At 42.4% G+C, this 19,421-nt stretch overlaps 1 protein-coding gene across 3 annotated transcripts in view; it reads right to left on the bottom strand.

Annotated features, from left to right (window-relative positions):
• TNIK (TRAF2 and NCK interacting kinase) overlaps positions 1–16,564 on the bottom strand; it is a 414,490-nt gene extending 397,926 nt beyond the window's left edge. For all 3 annotated transcript variants that reach the window (XM_082840052.1, XM_082840053.1, XM_082840055.1), the window contains exon 1: positions 16,166–16,564. In XM_082840052.1, the coding sequence (XP_082696178.1) occupies positions 16,166–16,222 (57 nt within the window). In that variant the 5' untranslated portion in view covers positions 16,223–16,564. The remainder of the gene's footprint in view (positions 1–16,165) is intronic.
• Positions 16,565–19,421: the final 2,857 nt, after the last annotated feature.

Genomic DNA, 19,421 nt, shown 5'->3' with positions numbered 1-19,421 from the left:
CCCAAGATGTGATCTGTCCTGGAGAATGTTCCGTGCGCACTTGAGAAGAAAGTGTAATCTGCTGCTTTTGGATGGAATGTTCTATAAATATCAATTAAATCTATCTGGTCTGTTGTGTCATTTAAATCTTGTGTTTCCTGATTAACTTTCTGTCTGGATGATCTGTCCATTGGTGTAAGGGAGGTGTTAAAGTTCCCCACTATTATTGTGTTATTGTCGATTTCCTCTTTTATGGCTGTTAGCAGTTGCCTTATGTATTGAGGTGCTCCTATGTTGGGTGCATATATATTTATAATTGTTATATCTTCTTCTTGGATTGATCCCTTGATCATTATGTAGTGTCCTTCCTTGTCTCTTGTAACAGTCTTTATTTTAAAGTCTATTTTATCTGCTATGAGTATTGCTATTCCAGCTTTCTTTTGATTTCCATTTGCATGAAATATCTTTTTCCATCCCCTCACTTTCAGTCTGTTTGTGTCCCTAGGTCTGAAGTGCGTCTCTTGTAGACACCATATATATGGGTCTTGTTTTTGTATCCATTCAGCAAACCTGTGTCCTTGGGTTGGAGCATTTAATCCATTCATGGTTAAGGTAATTATCGATATGTATGTTCCTATTACCATTTTCTTAATTGTTATGGGTTTGTTTTTGTAGGTCTTTTTCTTCTCTTGTGTTTCCCACTTAGAGAAGTTCCTTTAGCGTTTGTTGTAGAGCTGGTTTGGTGGTGCTGAATTCTCTTAGCTTTTGCTTGTCTGTAAAGCTTTTGATTTCTCCATCGAATCTGAATGAGATCCTTGCCGGTAGAGTAATCTTAGTTGTAGGTTCTTCCCTTTCATCATTTTAAATGTATTGTGCCCCTCTCTTCTGGCTTATAGAGTTTCTGCCGAGAAATCAGCTGTTAACCTTATGAGAGTTCCCTTGTATGTTATTTGTCCTTTTTCCCTTGCCGCTTTCAATAATTTTTCTTTGTCTTTAATTTTTGTCACTTTGATTACTATGTGTCTCAGTGTGTTTCTCCTTGGATTTATCCTGCCTGGGACTGTCTGAGCTTCCTGGACTTGGGTGTCTATTTTCTTTCCCATGTTAGGGAACTTTTCAACTATAATCTTTTCAAATATTTTCTTGGGTCCTTTCTCTCTCTCTTCTCCTTCTGTGACCCCTATAATGCGAATGCTGTTGCGTTTAATGTTGTCCCAGAGGTCTCTTAGGCTCTCTTCATTTCTTTTCATTCTTTTTTTTTATTCTGTTCTATGGCAGTGAATTCCACCATTCTGTCTTCCAGGTCACTTATCCGTTCTTCTGTCTTAGTTATTCTTCTATTGATTCCTTCCAGTGTATTTTTCATTTCAGTAATTGTATTGTTCATCTCTGTTTGCTTGTTCTTTAATTCTTCTAGGTGTTTGTTCTTTACTTCTTCTAGGTCTTTGTTAAACATTTCTTGCATCTTCTTGATCTTTGCCTCCATTCTTTTTCCAGAATGATGTCCTGGATCATCTTCACTATCATTATTCTGAATTCTTTTTCTGGAAGGTTGCCTATCTCCACTTCATTTAGTTGTTTTTCTGGGGTCTTATATTGTTCCTTCATCTGGTACAGAGTTCTCTGCCTTTTCATTTTGTCTGTCTTTCTGTGAATGTGGTCTTCCTTCCACAGGCTGCGAACTATAGTTTTTCTTGCTTCTGCTGTCTGCCCTCTGGTGGATGAGATTATCTAAGAGGCTTGTGCAAGCTTCCTGATGGGAGGGACTGGTGGTGGGTAGAGTTGTGTGTTGCTCTGGTGTGCAGAGCTCAGTAAAACTTTAATCCGCTTGCCTGCTGATGGGTGGGGCTGGGTTCCCTCCCTGTTGGTTGTTTGGCCTGAGGCGACCCAGCAATGGAGCCTACCCGGCTCTTTGGTGGGGCTAACAGTGGACTCTGGGAGGGCTCACGTCAAGGAGTACTTCCCAGAACTTCTGCTGCCAGTGTCCTTGTCCCCACGGTGAGCCACAGCTGCCCACCGCCTCTGCAGGAGACCCTCCAACACCAGCAGATAGGTCTGGTTCAGTCTCCTATGGGGTCACTGCTCCTTCCCCTGGGTCTCGATGCACACACTACTTTGTGTGTGCCCTCCAAGAGTGGAGTCTCTGTTTCCCCCAGTCCTGTCGAAGTCCTGCAATCAAATCCCACTAGCCTTCAAAGTCTGATTCTCTAGGAATCCCTCCTTCCATTGCCGGACCCCCAGGTTGGGAAGCCTGACATGGAGCTCAGAACCATCACTCCAATGGGTGGACTTCTGTGGTATAAGTGTTCTCCAGTTTGTGAGTCACCCACCCAGAAGTTATGGGATTTGATTTTATTGTGACTACGCCCCTCCTACTGTCTCATTGCAGCTTCTCCTTTGTCTTTGGATGTGGGGTATTTTTTTGGTGAGTTCCAGCGTCTTCCTGCCGATGACTGTTCAGCAGTTGGTTGTGATTCCAGTGCTCTCGCAAGAGGGAGTGAGCGCACGTCCTTCTACTCCGCCATCTTGACCCAATCTCTCACTTTGAGCCTATTATGACTTATTGTAGTTAATCTCTTATATGCCTAATGTATAAATTAAACTTGTCATAGGTAGGTGTGTATAGGCAAAAAGATAGTATACATAGGGTTCGGTACTACCTGCTGTTTCAAGCATCCACTGGGGGTCTTGGAATGTATCCCCCATGGATAAGAGAGAACTACTGTAGTTACCCTAGTCCTGGCTCCAAAGTTCTCCTTTCTTTGGAAGGAGAGATAAGTTATCTGGGCCTCATCCACTTTATCTTGAAGAAAATTATTACAGTAACAATTATAAAGCTCTAGAAGGGATGACATGAAGGTAAGTAGAAAGCAGAAGATAGGACCAGAGTCCCCATCCCTCAAGGTATTGAAGAGAAGGACTTCCTAGAAACACCAGAGTAACCAGACTGGGGAATTTGCCCTCATAGTGTATGGAGCTGGTCCAACTATGAAGTAATGTCTCAGGCATATTACATTTTAACAGCTTTATTGAGGTATAATTCACTCATGTTACCACCATCCAATTTTAGAACATATTCTGTTTCTTCAAAAAGATCCCACATGCCCATTTGCAATCACTCCCCGCTTTCTTCTCCAGCCCTAACCAACCAGTAATCTACTTTCTGTCTCTATAGCTTTACCTTTTCTGGGCATTTCATCTAAATGGAATTATACAGTATATGATCTTTTGTGTCTGGCTTCTTTCACATCTATGTTGTAGCATGAAGCAATACTTCATTCCTTCTTGCTGCTCAAGAGTATTCCATCATCTTCCACCACATTTTGTTTACCTCTTCATCAGTTGCTAGACATTTGGGTCATTTCTACTTTTGGGCTATGATGAATAATGCTGCTATGTACAGTTTTTTTTTGCCTGGACATATGTTTTCATTTCTCTTGGGTGGATATTCAGAAGTGGAATTGCTAGGTCATATAATAAATTTATGTTTAACTTTTTCAGGAACAGCCAAACTGTTTCCCAACATGGCTTAACCATTTTACATTCTCACCAGCAACATATGAGCATTCCAGTTTATCCACATTCTCAAGTATATTCTAAAATCCAGATTCACATTTATTACAGCATGAAGCAGAGCCTGAATAAGGTTGGAACTAGCATCTCTGTGAACTGGGGAGTTCCTATGGCCTTGTAATTTATTCACATTCCAAATTTCACTGAAATTTAGAAAAGAAATGATCAGAGATGTTCTTTTGAAACATGCTTGAAAACATTTAGTATCAAAACACAATACCAAAAAAAACTACATAGACCTAATCATAGAACATTTGACAAAAATATTTGTCAGAGGGGAGTTATCAAGAACCATGACAAATGAGAATGTGTTTCCCACACTAAACAGAGTTTCCCAGGGGACAAAATCTTAACTGTCAATCCTACAAACTAGCAGAAACTTGCAGAAGGCAGCCATCACAGCCAGGAACCCGAAAGAAAGTCAGGGAACGATTTCTTTAAATCTGATGCAACTTGCATTGTATCAGGTGATGAACTGCAAAGATGAGACCCTGCTTCCAGCAAAGGAAAGAAACAGACCTGGCCTAAAGGGAACACAGAAGAGTCACAGGAATGCCCCCGCTGCTTTGAAAACCCCAGGTACCTCTTACAAACATACTGTACTCACAAATTAAAAGAGGGGGTGGGCACCCAGAGGACTGGCAAGAGCTTTGGTTCAGAGACCACAGAGGGACACCAAACACTTTCCACACACACTTTTCCTATCTAGAAAACCACCCCCCCTGTCTGGGGCTTGGATCTCTGTCTCTCTAACATTTTACTTAAAGTGTCATATAAATTTCACTGAATGTGTACGATCTCCTCTCTTCACCTACAGGTTTCCTCCTTTGGAGGCACCCGTTTTGTTCCTAGAGATGAAGACCTAGGAGGACCTATGCTAATTACCCGCTAGCCCTCTTTCTGGTGCAATCAGCTAAGTGGAGGTTTAGGTACCCAGCTGGTCAGGTTCCAGGAGATTTCCCCTGCTAATTTTCAGTCATTCAGGAAAACAAAGGAGTAACTAAGATTGGGTTACCATGATTTTAAAGAAACCCCGTTCCTCCTTCCCTTCCCCCTGCCAAGATGTGTAGACTTCTGTATTTCACACTTTTACATCTGTTCTTCTCCAAAAATAAAAGCTGTTTATATTCAAGAAATGCTGACTACAATACCAGCATGAGTTACATCTTTGAAACACTCACAGAGAGAACATACATATTGTTCCCACCAAAGAGCATGTGCAGTTTCTTCCCAGAGCAGCACCTGGGGATAAAACTGCAGGAGAGCTCAGCAGTGCTTTTATTTATTTGTTTGCATGGAAAGAAAACTGTATTCTCTCTGACGGGTGCTAGAGTTACCAGTTAAAGAAAACAGAAGAGGGGGTGGCCTTTTAGGAACAGCAAACACTTGGCTCTGACCTTATGAAACATAAGACTACCCAGTCTCTGGCCTCTAAGAGAGTCTTAGGGGTTCAAATAGAAAACCACAGCACTCCCAAACTTAAAGGACACTTTCAACCGTGCAAATGGCTGCAAAAAAGCCATTTCAAATTCACAGTTTCCCCAGAACATAAGACACCACCAGTACTAGAAACAAAACTGTCCCAAACTTGGTCCCAGACAGAACACCTTGAAAAATGCAATTAATTCACTCCCCCATCTAAAGAGTAACTAACATTTCTGATTTAAATGCTGTACAATTCCCTGATATTTTAATAATATTAAAACCTCTCCTAAGAAAGTTGGATATGTCCCCCTAATTGTCAATACTGCAAAAAACATAATCATCTTCAACCAGATTTTTTTTTTTTTTTTTTTTTTTTGCGGTACGCGGATCTCTCACTGTTATGGCCTCTCCCGTTGCGGAGCACAGGCTCCGGACGCACAGGCTCAGCGGCCATGGCTCACGGGCCCAGCCGCTCCGCGGCATGTTGGATCCTCCCGGACAGGGGCACGAACCCGTGTCCCCTGCATCGGCCGGCGTACTCTCAACCACTGCGACACCAGGGAAGCCCCAGATATTTTTTATAGCCAGTCTACCGATTATTATCTAACCATATCTTTCTCCTTTAAAAATAGATGTTCCAAGAGGGCTCTTTGAATTCAGTTTTTCAAAAGCATCTTCCCCAGCAGTGAGTATGAAATAAAATGTTGATACATGCTCATTATCAAGTTGTGTACAAAGCTGCCTTAACAACCTTAATCATCATCAACCTTCCCCCCAAAAGAAAGACATGCAATATAAGCAGTGTGTTTATCTAAGAACTGTAGATTAAATAACAACATAGGGCATCTTTGTGGCTAGGTCAGAGATGTTTACGGATTGTTGTTACAAGGAATGTCTGTGGGATTTCTCTGTAAGGAAATCCTCTAACCTGCTGTCTAGATTCCAAACGTCCATTCCATTTTCCAAGCCTCAAGAAATAAACAACCCAAAGATTTCAGACTGCAAACAAAAGAAGGGATGAAAGAGTTTGTGAATACAACTCTTTTTTTCAGCTTCTAGGCAAATGTCAGCACCTTCTGGGGCTTTAAACAGAATCCCTACAGATCCATAGGGAAAAACAGGAAATTAACACCAGAAGGATGCATCTTCTTGATTATGGAGATGGGGCTTTTTCTGGCCCCTGAATAAACTTGCTAATAAAAAAAAAAAAATGGCAATGCAAAGAACAGTCCAGGATTATCAGCTGAAATGGTATCAGGTGACACTCGATACCATTTCAAGTATTCCCCTTTCTTACGAACAATTCATACACATAAAATATTAGTGTGAAGTTTTAAAGTCCACATTCTTAAAAGTATGTGCCTTCCACAATTTGAGGCCACAAGCCTTAAGAAAAAGTTGCAGTTACCTTATATAAATGACTATTTCCTACTCTGCAACATTGTCAGGCAATGTGGAAGCTGCTGAAACGAGGATCTCACTTTGAGAACCACTGTTTAGGCAATTAGCCCGTCAAGCAGCTCTTAGAAAATCACAATGCACAGGATCACGTTTACTGAGAATCAACCAGCCGCAGAAGCCTCTTCTATCTACTGGATAAGCCATGCTAGTCCTTGCTCCAAACACTCTCAAAATTGCCAACACAGGACGTACATGCAGGAGGACAATACACAGACACATGCCCAAAACAGCAAGAAATCATTACTATGGTGAGACTAAAGACGTTTCATTTCTCCAGTGCGTTTCTTTATGATGTATCCTACTGCGCAGTTTAATGTATTTTTCTCAGATAGAAATTACTAAACCACAATGCATAGCCGTTCTCCCACTCACTACCCCACTTCATTTCACTTACTAATGGGAGTTTCATCTGAGGCCAGGGCACAAAATGTGGTGAAGGAGCCCATTTTAAAGCTTATTTATATTATTAATATTTTAGTGTCTGTAAGGACCAAAGCCATGATCAACACTCAGTCCTTAATGGTCAGAAATCAAGCAGAGGCATTGATAAGGTGCAGATATAATCTAAACCTGCCATCAGGCTGAACAAAAGGATGTGCGCAAACAGTCCAACAGATGCCCAAGCTCTAACTCTCCAATTATTGCATAGGTTTTTAAAGCATTAACTTCAAATGCACACTTTTCTCATGACCCTGTTCTGGATTTAAGTGCATTTATATCCAGATTATAATCAGAAAGCGTATTTAATTAGATATTGTTTGCAAGTACTTTGAGATATAAAGTGCTCTATAAATGCTAAATATTATTATTTAAATACAGTTTGCAATTACTGCTTACAACCTATTCCACCCGCCACACTGCTATAATTGGATTACAGGAAGCCCAAAAAAAAAAAAAACCACCTAGAAGTAGAAATGATGAAACCATGTGCACGTGAAGCTCAGATTTTTACCCTAGGTATAAATAATTCATAGGCATTTTAAATGGAGGGTTAGGTTGTAAAATCTAGTGAGATCAAGGCAGCTGGCCTCCACAAGACTGAAAACCACAAAGTTATGTTGATTTTATAAGTTTCTTACTTATAAACCAGGTGGAAAGTAGACTGTGGTCAAAAACACAGGGCTCTTTACTCTTCTAGCTGCCAGCTCCGTCTTCCATTTTCTCCATTCTTATCTTTAAATATCTATATCTGTCTGAAAAAAAGCGTAACTCCAGATTTTGATTTTAATAATTATCTGGCAGATAAAAGCTTGAGAATGGCTCCTGTTCTAACATGTCTTCCCATCTTGCTATCTTCTGTGATAATCGCAAACTCAGTGGTCTTCAATTCTTAAAAAATGGAAACCTTTGAGCCTGATTCCACATGCCTTCCAAACACACTTGTTGGATACTTCTCCAAAGAGAAGGGCAGATTAAACATAAACGTACCTTATATACAATGTAAAAGGAAACCACTGCTAATCGCAAAATGGTTCACATTTTATGCTTTCATGTTTTTAGACAAGAAAAAGGACAATTAACATGCTCTAAGCTGATCTTGGTTATTTAAAAAACAAAATCACAAGGGAAGAAATATTTTGGAAATAACACTTAAAACACAACTATGCTCATCAAAGAGATCCTGTGCCCCAAACGAAAGTCTTCTGGGAAATCTGTGAACCCAGCGAGATAATACATCAGATAATTCTGATGTCATGACAAGGTCAAATACTGGCCATGTGAGTTACTACGGGCACTGACTTTAGGGTAGGTCAATCGTAAGTTCGGCCATTTAGAAGCTTCATGACCTTTGGTAGATTAATTGATTTTTCCAAGCCTCATGCATTCATGTGTACACTTACCTCACAGGAAATTGGGAGATAATTTGACAATGTCAAGAACCTTAAAGATCATTTATAACTTTCACTGTAAATTGCACTTCTAAGAAGTTATTCAAAGGAAACAGAGATGTATACAAAGACTTATGTATAAGGATAAATAATGTATAATGTATAAAAATAATGTGTACAAAGACTTATAAATAAGGATGTTTGATTATCAAAGCACCATTTGCATGAGTTGAAAAGTTGGAAATAGCCAAAGGTTTCATCAGTAGGAATTGGTTAAATATATTATGATGCATCCCCACAGTAAAATGCTAAGTGGTCCTTAAAACATATGATTAGAAATTTGAACACTGACTGAATGAAGAAATTAAAAATTACATTTCTTAGGCATGATTATGGTATTGCGGTTATGTGATTTTTAAGTTTATCTTTTAGAAATACTGAAATATTTACAAGTGAAAAGATATGATGATGCTTCAAAATAATATGGGAGAGGAAGAGGACGGGGGTGTAGATAAAATAAGATTGGGTACAAGTGGAAAATTATTAATCTGGGGGCTCATTACACTACTCTACTTTTTTAAATAATTTTATTTAGATTTAATTGACATTCCATAAATTCACCCTTTTGAAGTATACAAGTGATTTTTAGTAAATGCACGGAGTTGAGCGACCATCACCACGACCAGGACACGAGCAGTCTCTTCCTACACCCCCTCTCCTCCAGCTCCAGCAACCCCTAATCTACTTTCTGTCTCTATGGATTTGCCCATTCTGGACATTTCATATAAATGGAATCATATAACATGGGGCCTTTTGTGTCTGGCTTCTTTCGCTTAGCATAATGTTCATCCATGGTATCGCGTGTATCAACACTTCCTTTCGTTACTGAATAATACGCAATCTTAAGAATACAATGCATTTTGTTCATTCATTCATCAACTCATGGATGTTTAGGTTGTTTCCCCTCTTTGGCTATTATGAATAATGCTACTAAAAATATTGGTGTACAAGTTTTTGTGTGGATATATGTTTTCAATTCTCTTTGGTATATACCTAGGACTGGAATTGCTGGGGCACATGGTAACACTTTGAGGAGCTGCCGACCTGTTTTCCTAAGTGGCTGCACCATTTTACATTCCCACCAGCAATGTAAGAGTATTCCAGCAATCTTTCTACTTTTACGTAAGTTTTAAGCTCCCCATGATAAAGAATTTTTAAAAATTTTGCCATAGAAAAACATTAATAGTATGGAAAATGGCTGATTATTAAGTTTTAAAAAAAAAGGTTGTAGATAATATATACAACATAATCTTAATTTTTTTAAACTATCCATTTAGCTATGTGTAGAAAAAACTACTAAGCCATATACCAAAATATATATGTGGTTATCATTGGGAATCATGAATTCTCTTTGTTTTTTCTCCATTTTCCAAGTTTTCTGCAATGATCATGCATTGCTTTTATAATGAGAACAACAAAAAGCTTTTTTTAATTTAAACATACTTTTAACAATTCAGCAGTCTTTGCTCCCGTTCCCAACCTACATTTTCCAGACCCTGGAGCCCCAGAGGTCATCCTGGTGGGATTCCTAAAAAAATCAAAAATACGCATTGCCAGGCTTCCCTGGTGGCACAGTGGTTGAGAGTCTGCCTTCCAATGCAGGGGACACAAGTTCGAGCCCTGGTCTGGAAAGATCCCACATGCCGCGGAGCAACTGGGCCCAGTAAGCCACAACTACTGAGTCTGCCTGTGCTCCGCAACAAGGGAGGCCGCGATAGTGAGAGGCCCGCGCACCGCGATGAAGAGTGGCCCCCGCTTGCCACAACTAGAGAAAGCCCTCGCAAAGAAACGAAGACCCAACACAGCCAAAAGTTAATTAATTAATTTTTTATAAAATAAAATAAATACCCAGACTGAAACTGTGCTTTAGGAAGACTAACGTGGCTGCAATGCACAAGGGAAACTGGCCAGGAGAAGGCTGGAGACAAGGGGACCCAGGCAATAGATATTAAGGAAAGATGTTTAAGGTTGGGGTAAAATAAAATGTGTTTTGAGAATTTCCAGGCACCCCCTTGAGATAAGTAGAGGCAGCCTGGGCATGTAAAAAAAGTGGATAGAGAATCAGCTTTCTCTAGAGGGAAATCAGCTTCCAACCAGAATGGAAGAAATTATAAGCAGAATTCATCCAACATTTTCTATTTAAGTCCTCCCTGTCTCTCCGCTAGGAACCTCATATTTCTATGTGCAGAATAACATTTCTTACAAAACTATCACCCAGATTTTCTTGGAATTCTCAGCACGCTGCTAGTTCAGGCCCTCTTCTCACAGAGCTACTCCCCCCCCACCCCCCGCCAGAAATGGAAGAACCAACTGAACATGAAAGCATCTTTCAGACACAAGTTATCCCAAATTCTATGAGAAACGCAGACTCAGACTGATTCTGCTCAGCTGGTCAGGGCTGCCATGACTCGATCACAGTAGCTCAAAGCTGGGTGGGCTTTAGAACCACTATCACTGAAAGAAGGAATGGCGTAGAACAAGAAGGGCACGGAAGATTAATTCCAGGGCAGACAGAGACACAGAAAGAAGAAAGGGCCAACCAGCAAGACTCAAAGTTACGAGATTTCAAAGAGCCTTACTGATAAGGGGGGAAAATATGATATACCCATAAAAGAAAAGTGTTGGGTATTCTTTCATCAACAAAATATTCCATGACCTCCTAAGTCAATAATTTGGCAAACAGCAAACCATGACTTATATTAGCTTTTGTACAAAGATTACTCCAGTTAATAATGAACACTGAAAATGATTACACATATTTCTCTGATGTTCTGATAACTACCACTACACCCTATTTTATTATGAGGCAACGTCATGGCAAAGAAAACACCTGTTTAATATCTCTAAAAAACAGCACATATATCTAATTAAAAAACTTATGCTATTATCATTTTAAGATACCGTTATCTTAGCAATTCATGCAACGTTACTAAATTCTCATTTAAGACCAAATTTAATTAATTGCTCTGGGGTAATGAATTACTAATGTTGCAAGATTTCTTGAAGCCCATGAGACCTCTGACCAGAAGGTTTTAAATACTGGACTAGTAGTGTATCATTTCAGGCATCCACTCCCTGTCCCACCTCACACACACACAAACTTTGAAAAGGCACAGGCACAATATATGTGTTTTTATTTGCATAATGGTTAATCCATAAAGAGGAGAAAAAGTCTTAAAAAAAAAAGAAAAGAAAAAGCTTTCAATGAATAATGCTGATACTTGATACTGGTTTAGAAATATGCTAATCTCCAAAAAGTTTCTGGGCTGAACTCACCTCGAGCAAAGGTCAACCCAGGTCAGACAGAGACCATGAAAGGTCAACATAAGGCCATACTGATACATTCAAAGGAAAAAGTCCTATTAAAAAGATGCACGACCTTCTGATATCTTTTTCTCAGGATCATTTTCTGTTACACACAATCACTGGGATCAAATGTTGGTGGAATCAAGTTTCCCATAAAATTCTATTTAATCATGGAATAGCATATCTGTGTAGTGCTTTACAGTTTTCAAAGCACTGCCATAAATACTTATTGATTTTTGAAACCCGTGTATGAGGAAGGCAAGCAGTTGTGATCATCCCCATTTTTGAGTTAATTACGGACAAAGGACTGATCCAAAGTCACAGGATTAATAAGACATGGACACAGAGCCCCGTGCTCAGTCCACTCCATTAACTCATTCATTTATTCAACTAACTGGAACTATGGACTCAAAGATGAACGAGACCTAGCCTCTGGCCCCAAGGAGCCCACAGTTTAGTGAGCAAGTAGAAAGAAAACCCCATACCATTTATAATACAGACGTAAAAAGCATAGCAGGAAGAATACATGCAAGTCTTCCAGATGAGGTCAATTCTTAAACCTAGGTTTCAATGGAGAAAAAAAATATCTAGGCCCAGCAGGGAGTGAGGGGTAGAGGGAGAAAGACAAGCAGAGGTCATCCAATTCTGTTCAAATAGAAAAGTGAGTGTGAGTCCTGGCAGAAACTTAAGAGTATGAAGTCAGCAGCGGCCAATCTTGGCCTTGATTGCCTTACTCTGTGGGCCCAGCCACGGTGCTCAGATTCAGATGTATGCTAATCTCCAAAAAGCTTTCTGGGCTGACCTCACCTCCTATGCAATAAAGCATACTGGTGGCACATTTCATTTCTTTTAATACTGTCATATCTTGAAGGAAGCATGACTCAAGCCCTGCATCTGAATGAGTAGATTGTTTTCTATAGCCTATGTATGTACACACACATTTCATACACCCACATGGAGAGTTTATATCCGTAAAACTATGTAGAATGTAAGTATCCACATAGATTATAGAAAACATACATAGAACTCTATAAACCTTGCATGCAGAGACATCTGAATAACGTGTATGTCTAGACCAACCCCTTGAGATATGTTTAGATGGAAGAGGGTTACGGAGAGAGAGGTTACCATGCAGGACAACCATCTGTCCTAGATGATTCAGACAGTCATTTGCCTGCAGAGGAGGAATTGAAGGGGTTGGACAAGATGAATTCCAAAGATACTTTAAGGCTCCATGGTTTAATGTTTTATGAGCTTACCTGCATGAAGCAGCTTCTCTATTTTTGATAAATAAAATTCCATGACCCTGGTGAAATAATTCCTCTCGGCCATTTTTTTTGTGCTCAGGCAGAAAATGTATTACTGATATCTGATTTAGCCACAGACAATGTGACTTAGAGCACTGAATGAGAAGTCAGGAAACCTATATCCTCTCCCCAAACCACCCTTCTCCCCTCCCCTACTCACCCCACCTCCAAGCAGGGAGAGGGCTGTGTGACCTTGGGCAATAGACTTGACCTCTCTGGGCTACAGCTTCCCAGGTATTAAATGAAAGGAGTGGCTAAGTGTTCAACAATTCTCTTCCAGCTCTAAATCTATGAAATCATTCCTCTCCCTCAAGACTTAGTTCTCCACAGCTCTAAAAATCAGGACTAATAAAACTGGATTCAGATCACCTCTTTTCTAACCATCCTCTCTTTTCTTACTTTTTAAAACCATCCAAATCTTGCATAATTTAAGTGATCAGTGCTTCCCTGGTTGCTCTGGTTTAAATTATGCATTGTTGCTATTTGGGGAAAATTTAGACTGGGTCCAGTCTGGGATCACTGGCTGAGAACAATAAGCCCCCAAAGTGAGAAAGGATAAAGGCCTCTCCAGACAGGATCTGCTTTTAATGCATTGAGCACAGAGTTTACAAAAAGGGCATTGATTGTGTAAAGAGCCACCAAAACAGCAAGGGACTGGTAAGGCTGCAGTAAATTCTCCTAGATGCCACTGACCTTGGCTGCATTTCAGGGGTCAGGCATTCCCCAGGAAGTTCTCAGCAGGCAGGCTTTCCTGAGGATTTAGGAACAAATGAGACCTCTCATCTACATGAGCCCATCTCTCTTAATCTGGGAAAAAAGAAAAAGATCATCTGCCCTCTGATTTGTGGAGATGACCTCTGTGGCCTTTGGACTCAGCTCCAGGCCTGCACAACTCACCCACCACAAGACTGGTCGCAGACCCCTGACCTCTGGGAGGCAATTGTCCCCACATCTGCACTTAAGTCCTCCTGCTAGCAGTTCCCCATCTCCTGGGCTAGCTGGAAGCTGTATCCCTCCCTCTTTCCACACCTCCTGCAGGCAGAAATACAGTGGCAAAGCACTAAAACCCAAGCCACAAAGAGCAATTTCAGTGAATTGTGCAAAGATATCTTTTCAAAATACTGATCTCCCAAGCGCAGATCTCCCAGGTGTGAATCGAACTCCAGGTCGGCCGAGGAGCCCTTGTGGTTGCTCATAAGCTTGCAAGCTCTGGGTATCTCTGAAAACCTTCCCCAGGAAAAAGCCCACAAGGGACACCACCAGACCAAGCCCAACTTACAATCGTATAAGAGCGCTATCCATTAGAGAAGCAACGTTGAGATTCCGGCTCAGGGAAATCGCAAGACTTGCCCATTGTTCAGACTCCCATCCCCCCGCCCCGTCCTCCTCCCCAGCTTTGCCACTTTTCTCTACCCTGAAGTCTGGGCCATCCATCCACCTGATTAACCCGCTGGCAGAAACTCCCAGCGCAGAAAGTAGGGCAAATGAACACACACAGTCAGTAAAGCAGGAAGCCACAGACTTGGCCAAAGCACCCACCCCGTTACCAACCTCCACCCCCAGCGGCCCAGGGGGCAGCGGGTTCTGAATGTGGCCTTTCGGTGCCAGGGAAATAGCTTACTGTAATAACGCATGAATGAGCTTTTGCTACCCAACTATCAAAAAAAGCCATTTCAAATGGCATCTCTGCTCCTTCTCAGCCCCTTGGCTGCCTCCCAGAAACCTCACCTCTGAGATGGAAGGATTAAGGAGAAGGGGAGGGGGAGTTAAAAAGAGGAGGGTAGGTCAGGAGAGAGAGGATTAACGAGACTAAAGAAAAAGTACCACTTTGACCATAAAGGTAGTTCTTTAAAATAACAGTGAAGAAGGCAATGTCAAGGCAAGTACTGAAGATTCAGGTATACAACCCCAAGATTTAGCATCTAACAATGTATTCTTCAGGAGGGCGTGGGAACTTCCAAGCTTCACCTATCCTGCCTGTCTGTGTTGATAGCCACCATCAGTTCGGTCTCACCGACCCTCCCTGCCTCATGTATATACAATAGCTTTTTTTAAAAAAAATTATTTTTAGTTCAAGAGAGGAAAAAGCCGTGCTAAGATTGGTAGCCCATCCTTCTCAGACCCCCGCTGCTGCTGCCACCCACACCCCTCCCCCCCTTCCAGGCAGGCAGCATCTAATTAACATCTCAAGAAAGCTCTGCCCCCTTCCCCGAAGGAGTGTGTTGGGCTTGGGGGGTGGGGAGGCGTCGAGGCTGCACTAGGATTCCTGGTATTCCGATCTCAAAACAACAGCAAAATGGATTCTATATCAGTGATGTCTTAGTCAATACAATGAAACGGCTTCTGAGGCAATTCACGTGAGGGTAAATGCAAACCAGGGGGTCTGGAGCGGGGTGGAGGTAGGTGCTTTACAAAGGACTAGCCACAGACACAGAGAAAACACACACACACACACACACACACACTCACACTCACACTCCCAGGAGTTCCGGTCTGATTGGGGAAAAGCAGAGAACACATCCCTTTCACCTGCTTAAGTTCAGCCATAAAACTGAAATGTCACAGCCACAAAGTCAGAAAGCACAGGCAGGGCTGAGTTAAAACGATAAATAAAGGTGAGCGGCAGACCTGCGTTTAAGAGAGCGCTGAGAGGGAGTCGGGGCGCCGACGGCAGGAAAGGGGGGGAAGGGGAGGCAGTTGCCAGCTACAAGACCAGCATAGCAATAACTGCCCCCTTGGAGCGGCAGGTTCGGCGTCGCGGGGACAGCCAGGCTCACAATGTCATCTAGCAGGTAGCTGGAAAACGTGAGGGACCAGTGCCTTTATTCGCGCTGTTGTTATTCTTTTTGCAGAAAGGGACGGTAGGGTCTAGAGCCTTGGCACTAGACGACTGCCCGGGGCTTGTGTACATACACACGGACGCACACACACACGAGCCTTTCATTTTAATGCTCTTACACCGGTCTACGATGAAACTGGCATAAGCTCCACGAGTTCTCAGGGGAGCTTTGGCTGCCACCAAAGGAGGACACGTACCGCACAGCCCCTGCTGTGGGTGCTTAGCCAAGAGCACCTCAGCAACCCCCGAATCTAAACGAGAATCCAGGTTCCCTCGCGTCGCATTCGCCCGCCTCTGCCTACCAGCCGAGCCCCAGTTCCACGCACCAAGCCCATTCACCCTGACCCAAAACACTGGAAAGAAATCAGAAAACATGTTCCACTCACCCTCAAAGCCGAGAGATCGATTTCATCCAAGCTGCGAGCCGGAGAGTCGCTCGCCATGTCGACTTCTTCGCGGGAGAAATGGACCAAAACCACCCCGAAGATTCCCCGTTGAAAATTCCACCTCGGTCTATTTCACTCGCGTCCTCATGCGGGTGTCGCGCCAGAGGCCCGGGGCCCAGCCTCCCCCGCCCACCCCAGCCCCACAGCGCCTGATCGCGATCCTCAGCGCGTCAGTCCGCCGGCTCCGGGAGCCCAGCCTGCGCGGATCTCCAAGCCCGGAGTCGCGGTGCGTGTGGGCTGTGCGCCCTGAGCAGCTAAGGGCGCTGGGGCTGCGTGGGTGTATTTAAATGGGACATGCTTCTTTGCTTGTGCGTGGATGGCGGCTGCATTGGCTGTTATAATGAGACACATCAACTCCTCCACTCAGCTGGGGGGGTGGGGGTGGAGAACCACACAGAACTGTCTATCACCGCTTCCTGGGAGGAGTAAAGGGGGCGGGGGGGAAGAGGCGGAGGAGGCGTGGTCTCCTACTGGGGAGAGGCCGCGCTTCCTGACCCGGTCCCTCTGCACCAACGTGGGTGGGGGAGGGGCGCGCAACCTTTCAGCCCAGGTTTTGCGGGCTAATCGGGCTGGACCTAAAGAGCTGTTCCTGAACCCTGCCGTGCTTATCGTAGGGACAAGGGGACTTTATTTTTGTGTGTCCAATTCTTGCGCTGCAGCAAAATGGCCCTTCAGTCGCATTTTGAGGGGTTCTCGGCAGGGTTCAAATGCTCCAACGTTGAAAAAAAATCCGGAGGGAAAAAGAAAAAGAGCGACGCCCTCCCTCCCCCATTAATTATTTGTGGGGCTGGAGTAGCGCGGGCTGCTGCAACCGGTGCATATAAGGACTTGTGTGCAAGGAAGGGGGTCCGCCTCCAGCCGCGGAACGAATGGGGGAGAAGCGCACTCGCGCCGGGCGCCCAGATCCCCGCTTCGGCAATTTGCAGCTGCCGCTGGGTCGGGTCCTCCTGCGGCCCCCGGGACCCCGCCTGGCAGTTATCGAGGGCCGGTCACTCGCCGCCTCCGGGCTGGGAAGGTTTGCGAAAAGCGGGAAAGCTGGGAGCTCTGAGCTCCCTCTTGGCCTCGCCACACCCAGGACCTACCCGTACCGCAATTCCCCCACGGAAACGACCGAACTGAAACGAGGATTGTTCTCTGAGTGCAATGGCTTGAATGCTTCAGGTAATTCGGAAGGCAATACTGGATAAGGCAGCACACGCCGCCTCAGGACACTGCATCGTCCTTTCCGGCAGTGTTTCTGCTGCTGACCTACCCAGATTGATAGAGAAAGTTTGGCTGGCGGATACGATGCAACCCAGAAGATGTACGGCGTGAGAGCGATTTCACTCCACCCGTATTCTCATTTATAGGCTGTACGTTTACAGTGGTAAACCTGACATTCTGTAATCTGGAGTGTCAAGTCACTTCCCCCAGCCTCCTCGCACAGCCCTTCCTGTCCGGCCTTGGCCACGCGAAATACATAGGATGAAACGCTAAAATTGAACTTTTCTCCCAATACAGCGGTAGCTTCGAAAGCATTATCTGCACCTCTGTTAGGATGAGAATTTTCTTCTGGCCAAGTGTCCTGAGGGTTTTTTAGTCGTGTGGTATGAATATCAGCTTCAGAACAATGCTTTTGAATGAATGAACAGAACCCAATGTAGTTAGTTCTTCAGGACTGCAGACGTTAGGGGACTTTCAAACAGCATTCGGTATGCGGTCTGCTGTTTTTGTTAATAATATTCTATTTATTTATATGCATCGTGCATCATGAAACTTGAAAATTGTTCCAACATCTCAGTGGCCATAACAGTTTAGGAGCTTTTGCCATTAAAACGTCAAACGTTTAAATGTGTCATATTCAAAACATTTGATTTGATCTCACATTTACTAATAAAATCATCCAGCTCGAGGTAGTAACTAAGCCACCAAGTAATGTCGAAATGACGTAAAAACCTATCATTTCTCATCGTCCTTATTTTTCCTTTCTCTGTGCCTTTTTTACCCTTAATCTAGATGACAAGTTAATGTATTGTCTCAATATTGAAAGAAAATAATTAAGATCAGGTATTGATATCTATGAACAGAACTATTTTTAAAACTCCAAACATATGAAAAATGAGGTAAACATTTTTTTCAAGGGGAATCTTCATTTTATACCCCCAATTTTATTTGAAACATCACAAATAGGTCATTTCTTTTAGCGTTAATCAGCTGTTTAGGACGTAAGGGTGTCATGCTACCGGCACTAAATTCTACCCTTGGGTTTAGAATCCGATTAGAAAACCGTACATTCGGTACAGCGCTGTGTACTAAGTGGGGGAGGGCTTCCTAGGAGCCTGAGAGGATGATAAGAGAGTCAGGTGGAGGCAGGGATGCTGGTTGCAGGAAATACCATAAAAGGAGAGATTACAATAGCCAAGGTCCCTCCAGCTGGTAAGGGAAGGAGGAAACTCCAGGCAGTTTGTGCTGGAGGTGAAGTAATTGTGCTGACTGGGCTGAGGAGGAAAGCAGAGGTCAGATCAGGTAGAGCTTTGCATACCCATTTAAGGAACTTGAACTTTATTTTTTAGGTCGAGTGTATATCAAATTTCAGCCATTTCTGTAAAAACTCCTAATGTTTTGCCATATCTGTAAACCTCCTGGACAGTTGTTATTTACTTAACATTTTTCTTTAAATCAACACTTTTCTTTTTTTCTCATATTTAACTTAAAAGGAAACATAAGTCACTACTGTGGATGGAAAGCTAGCAACACCTGCTAAAAAATAGAAGGAAATCATTACAATAAATACAATGGAAAATAAAACAAATTATTAAATTCTAAGTAACTGCCTATCCTGAGTTTTTAATTTGTTGAAAGAGAGATTAGCAAATGCCAGAAAAGGCATTCAAAACTTGACCAAAATGAGATTTTCTTCCTGGTGTAATCTGAAGGGTTGAAAGAATTGTTATCATTTATGTGCAGTTTGAAAGCCTGCAAAACAATATGATACGCTGTTTATGTCTGTCTAAATATGTAACTATATATATATATATATATAAAAATATATATATAAATATATATATATATTTATATATATATATAAATATATATAAATATATATATATAAATATATATAAATATATATATAAATATATATAAATATATATATAAATATATATATATATATAAATAGGTAACTATAAAAAGCATGGACATAGGAAGGATACAGAAG

Source organism: Leucopleurus acutus (assembly GCF_964270905.1).
Source record: "Leucopleurus acutus genome assembly, chromosome: 5".
Classification (NCBI taxonomy): Eukaryota; Metazoa; Chordata; class Mammalia; order Artiodactyla; family Delphinidae; genus Leucopleurus; species Leucopleurus acutus.
The sequence above is the reverse complement of the archived record's forward strand: the minus strand, read 5'-3'. Positions and strand labels throughout refer to the sequence as shown.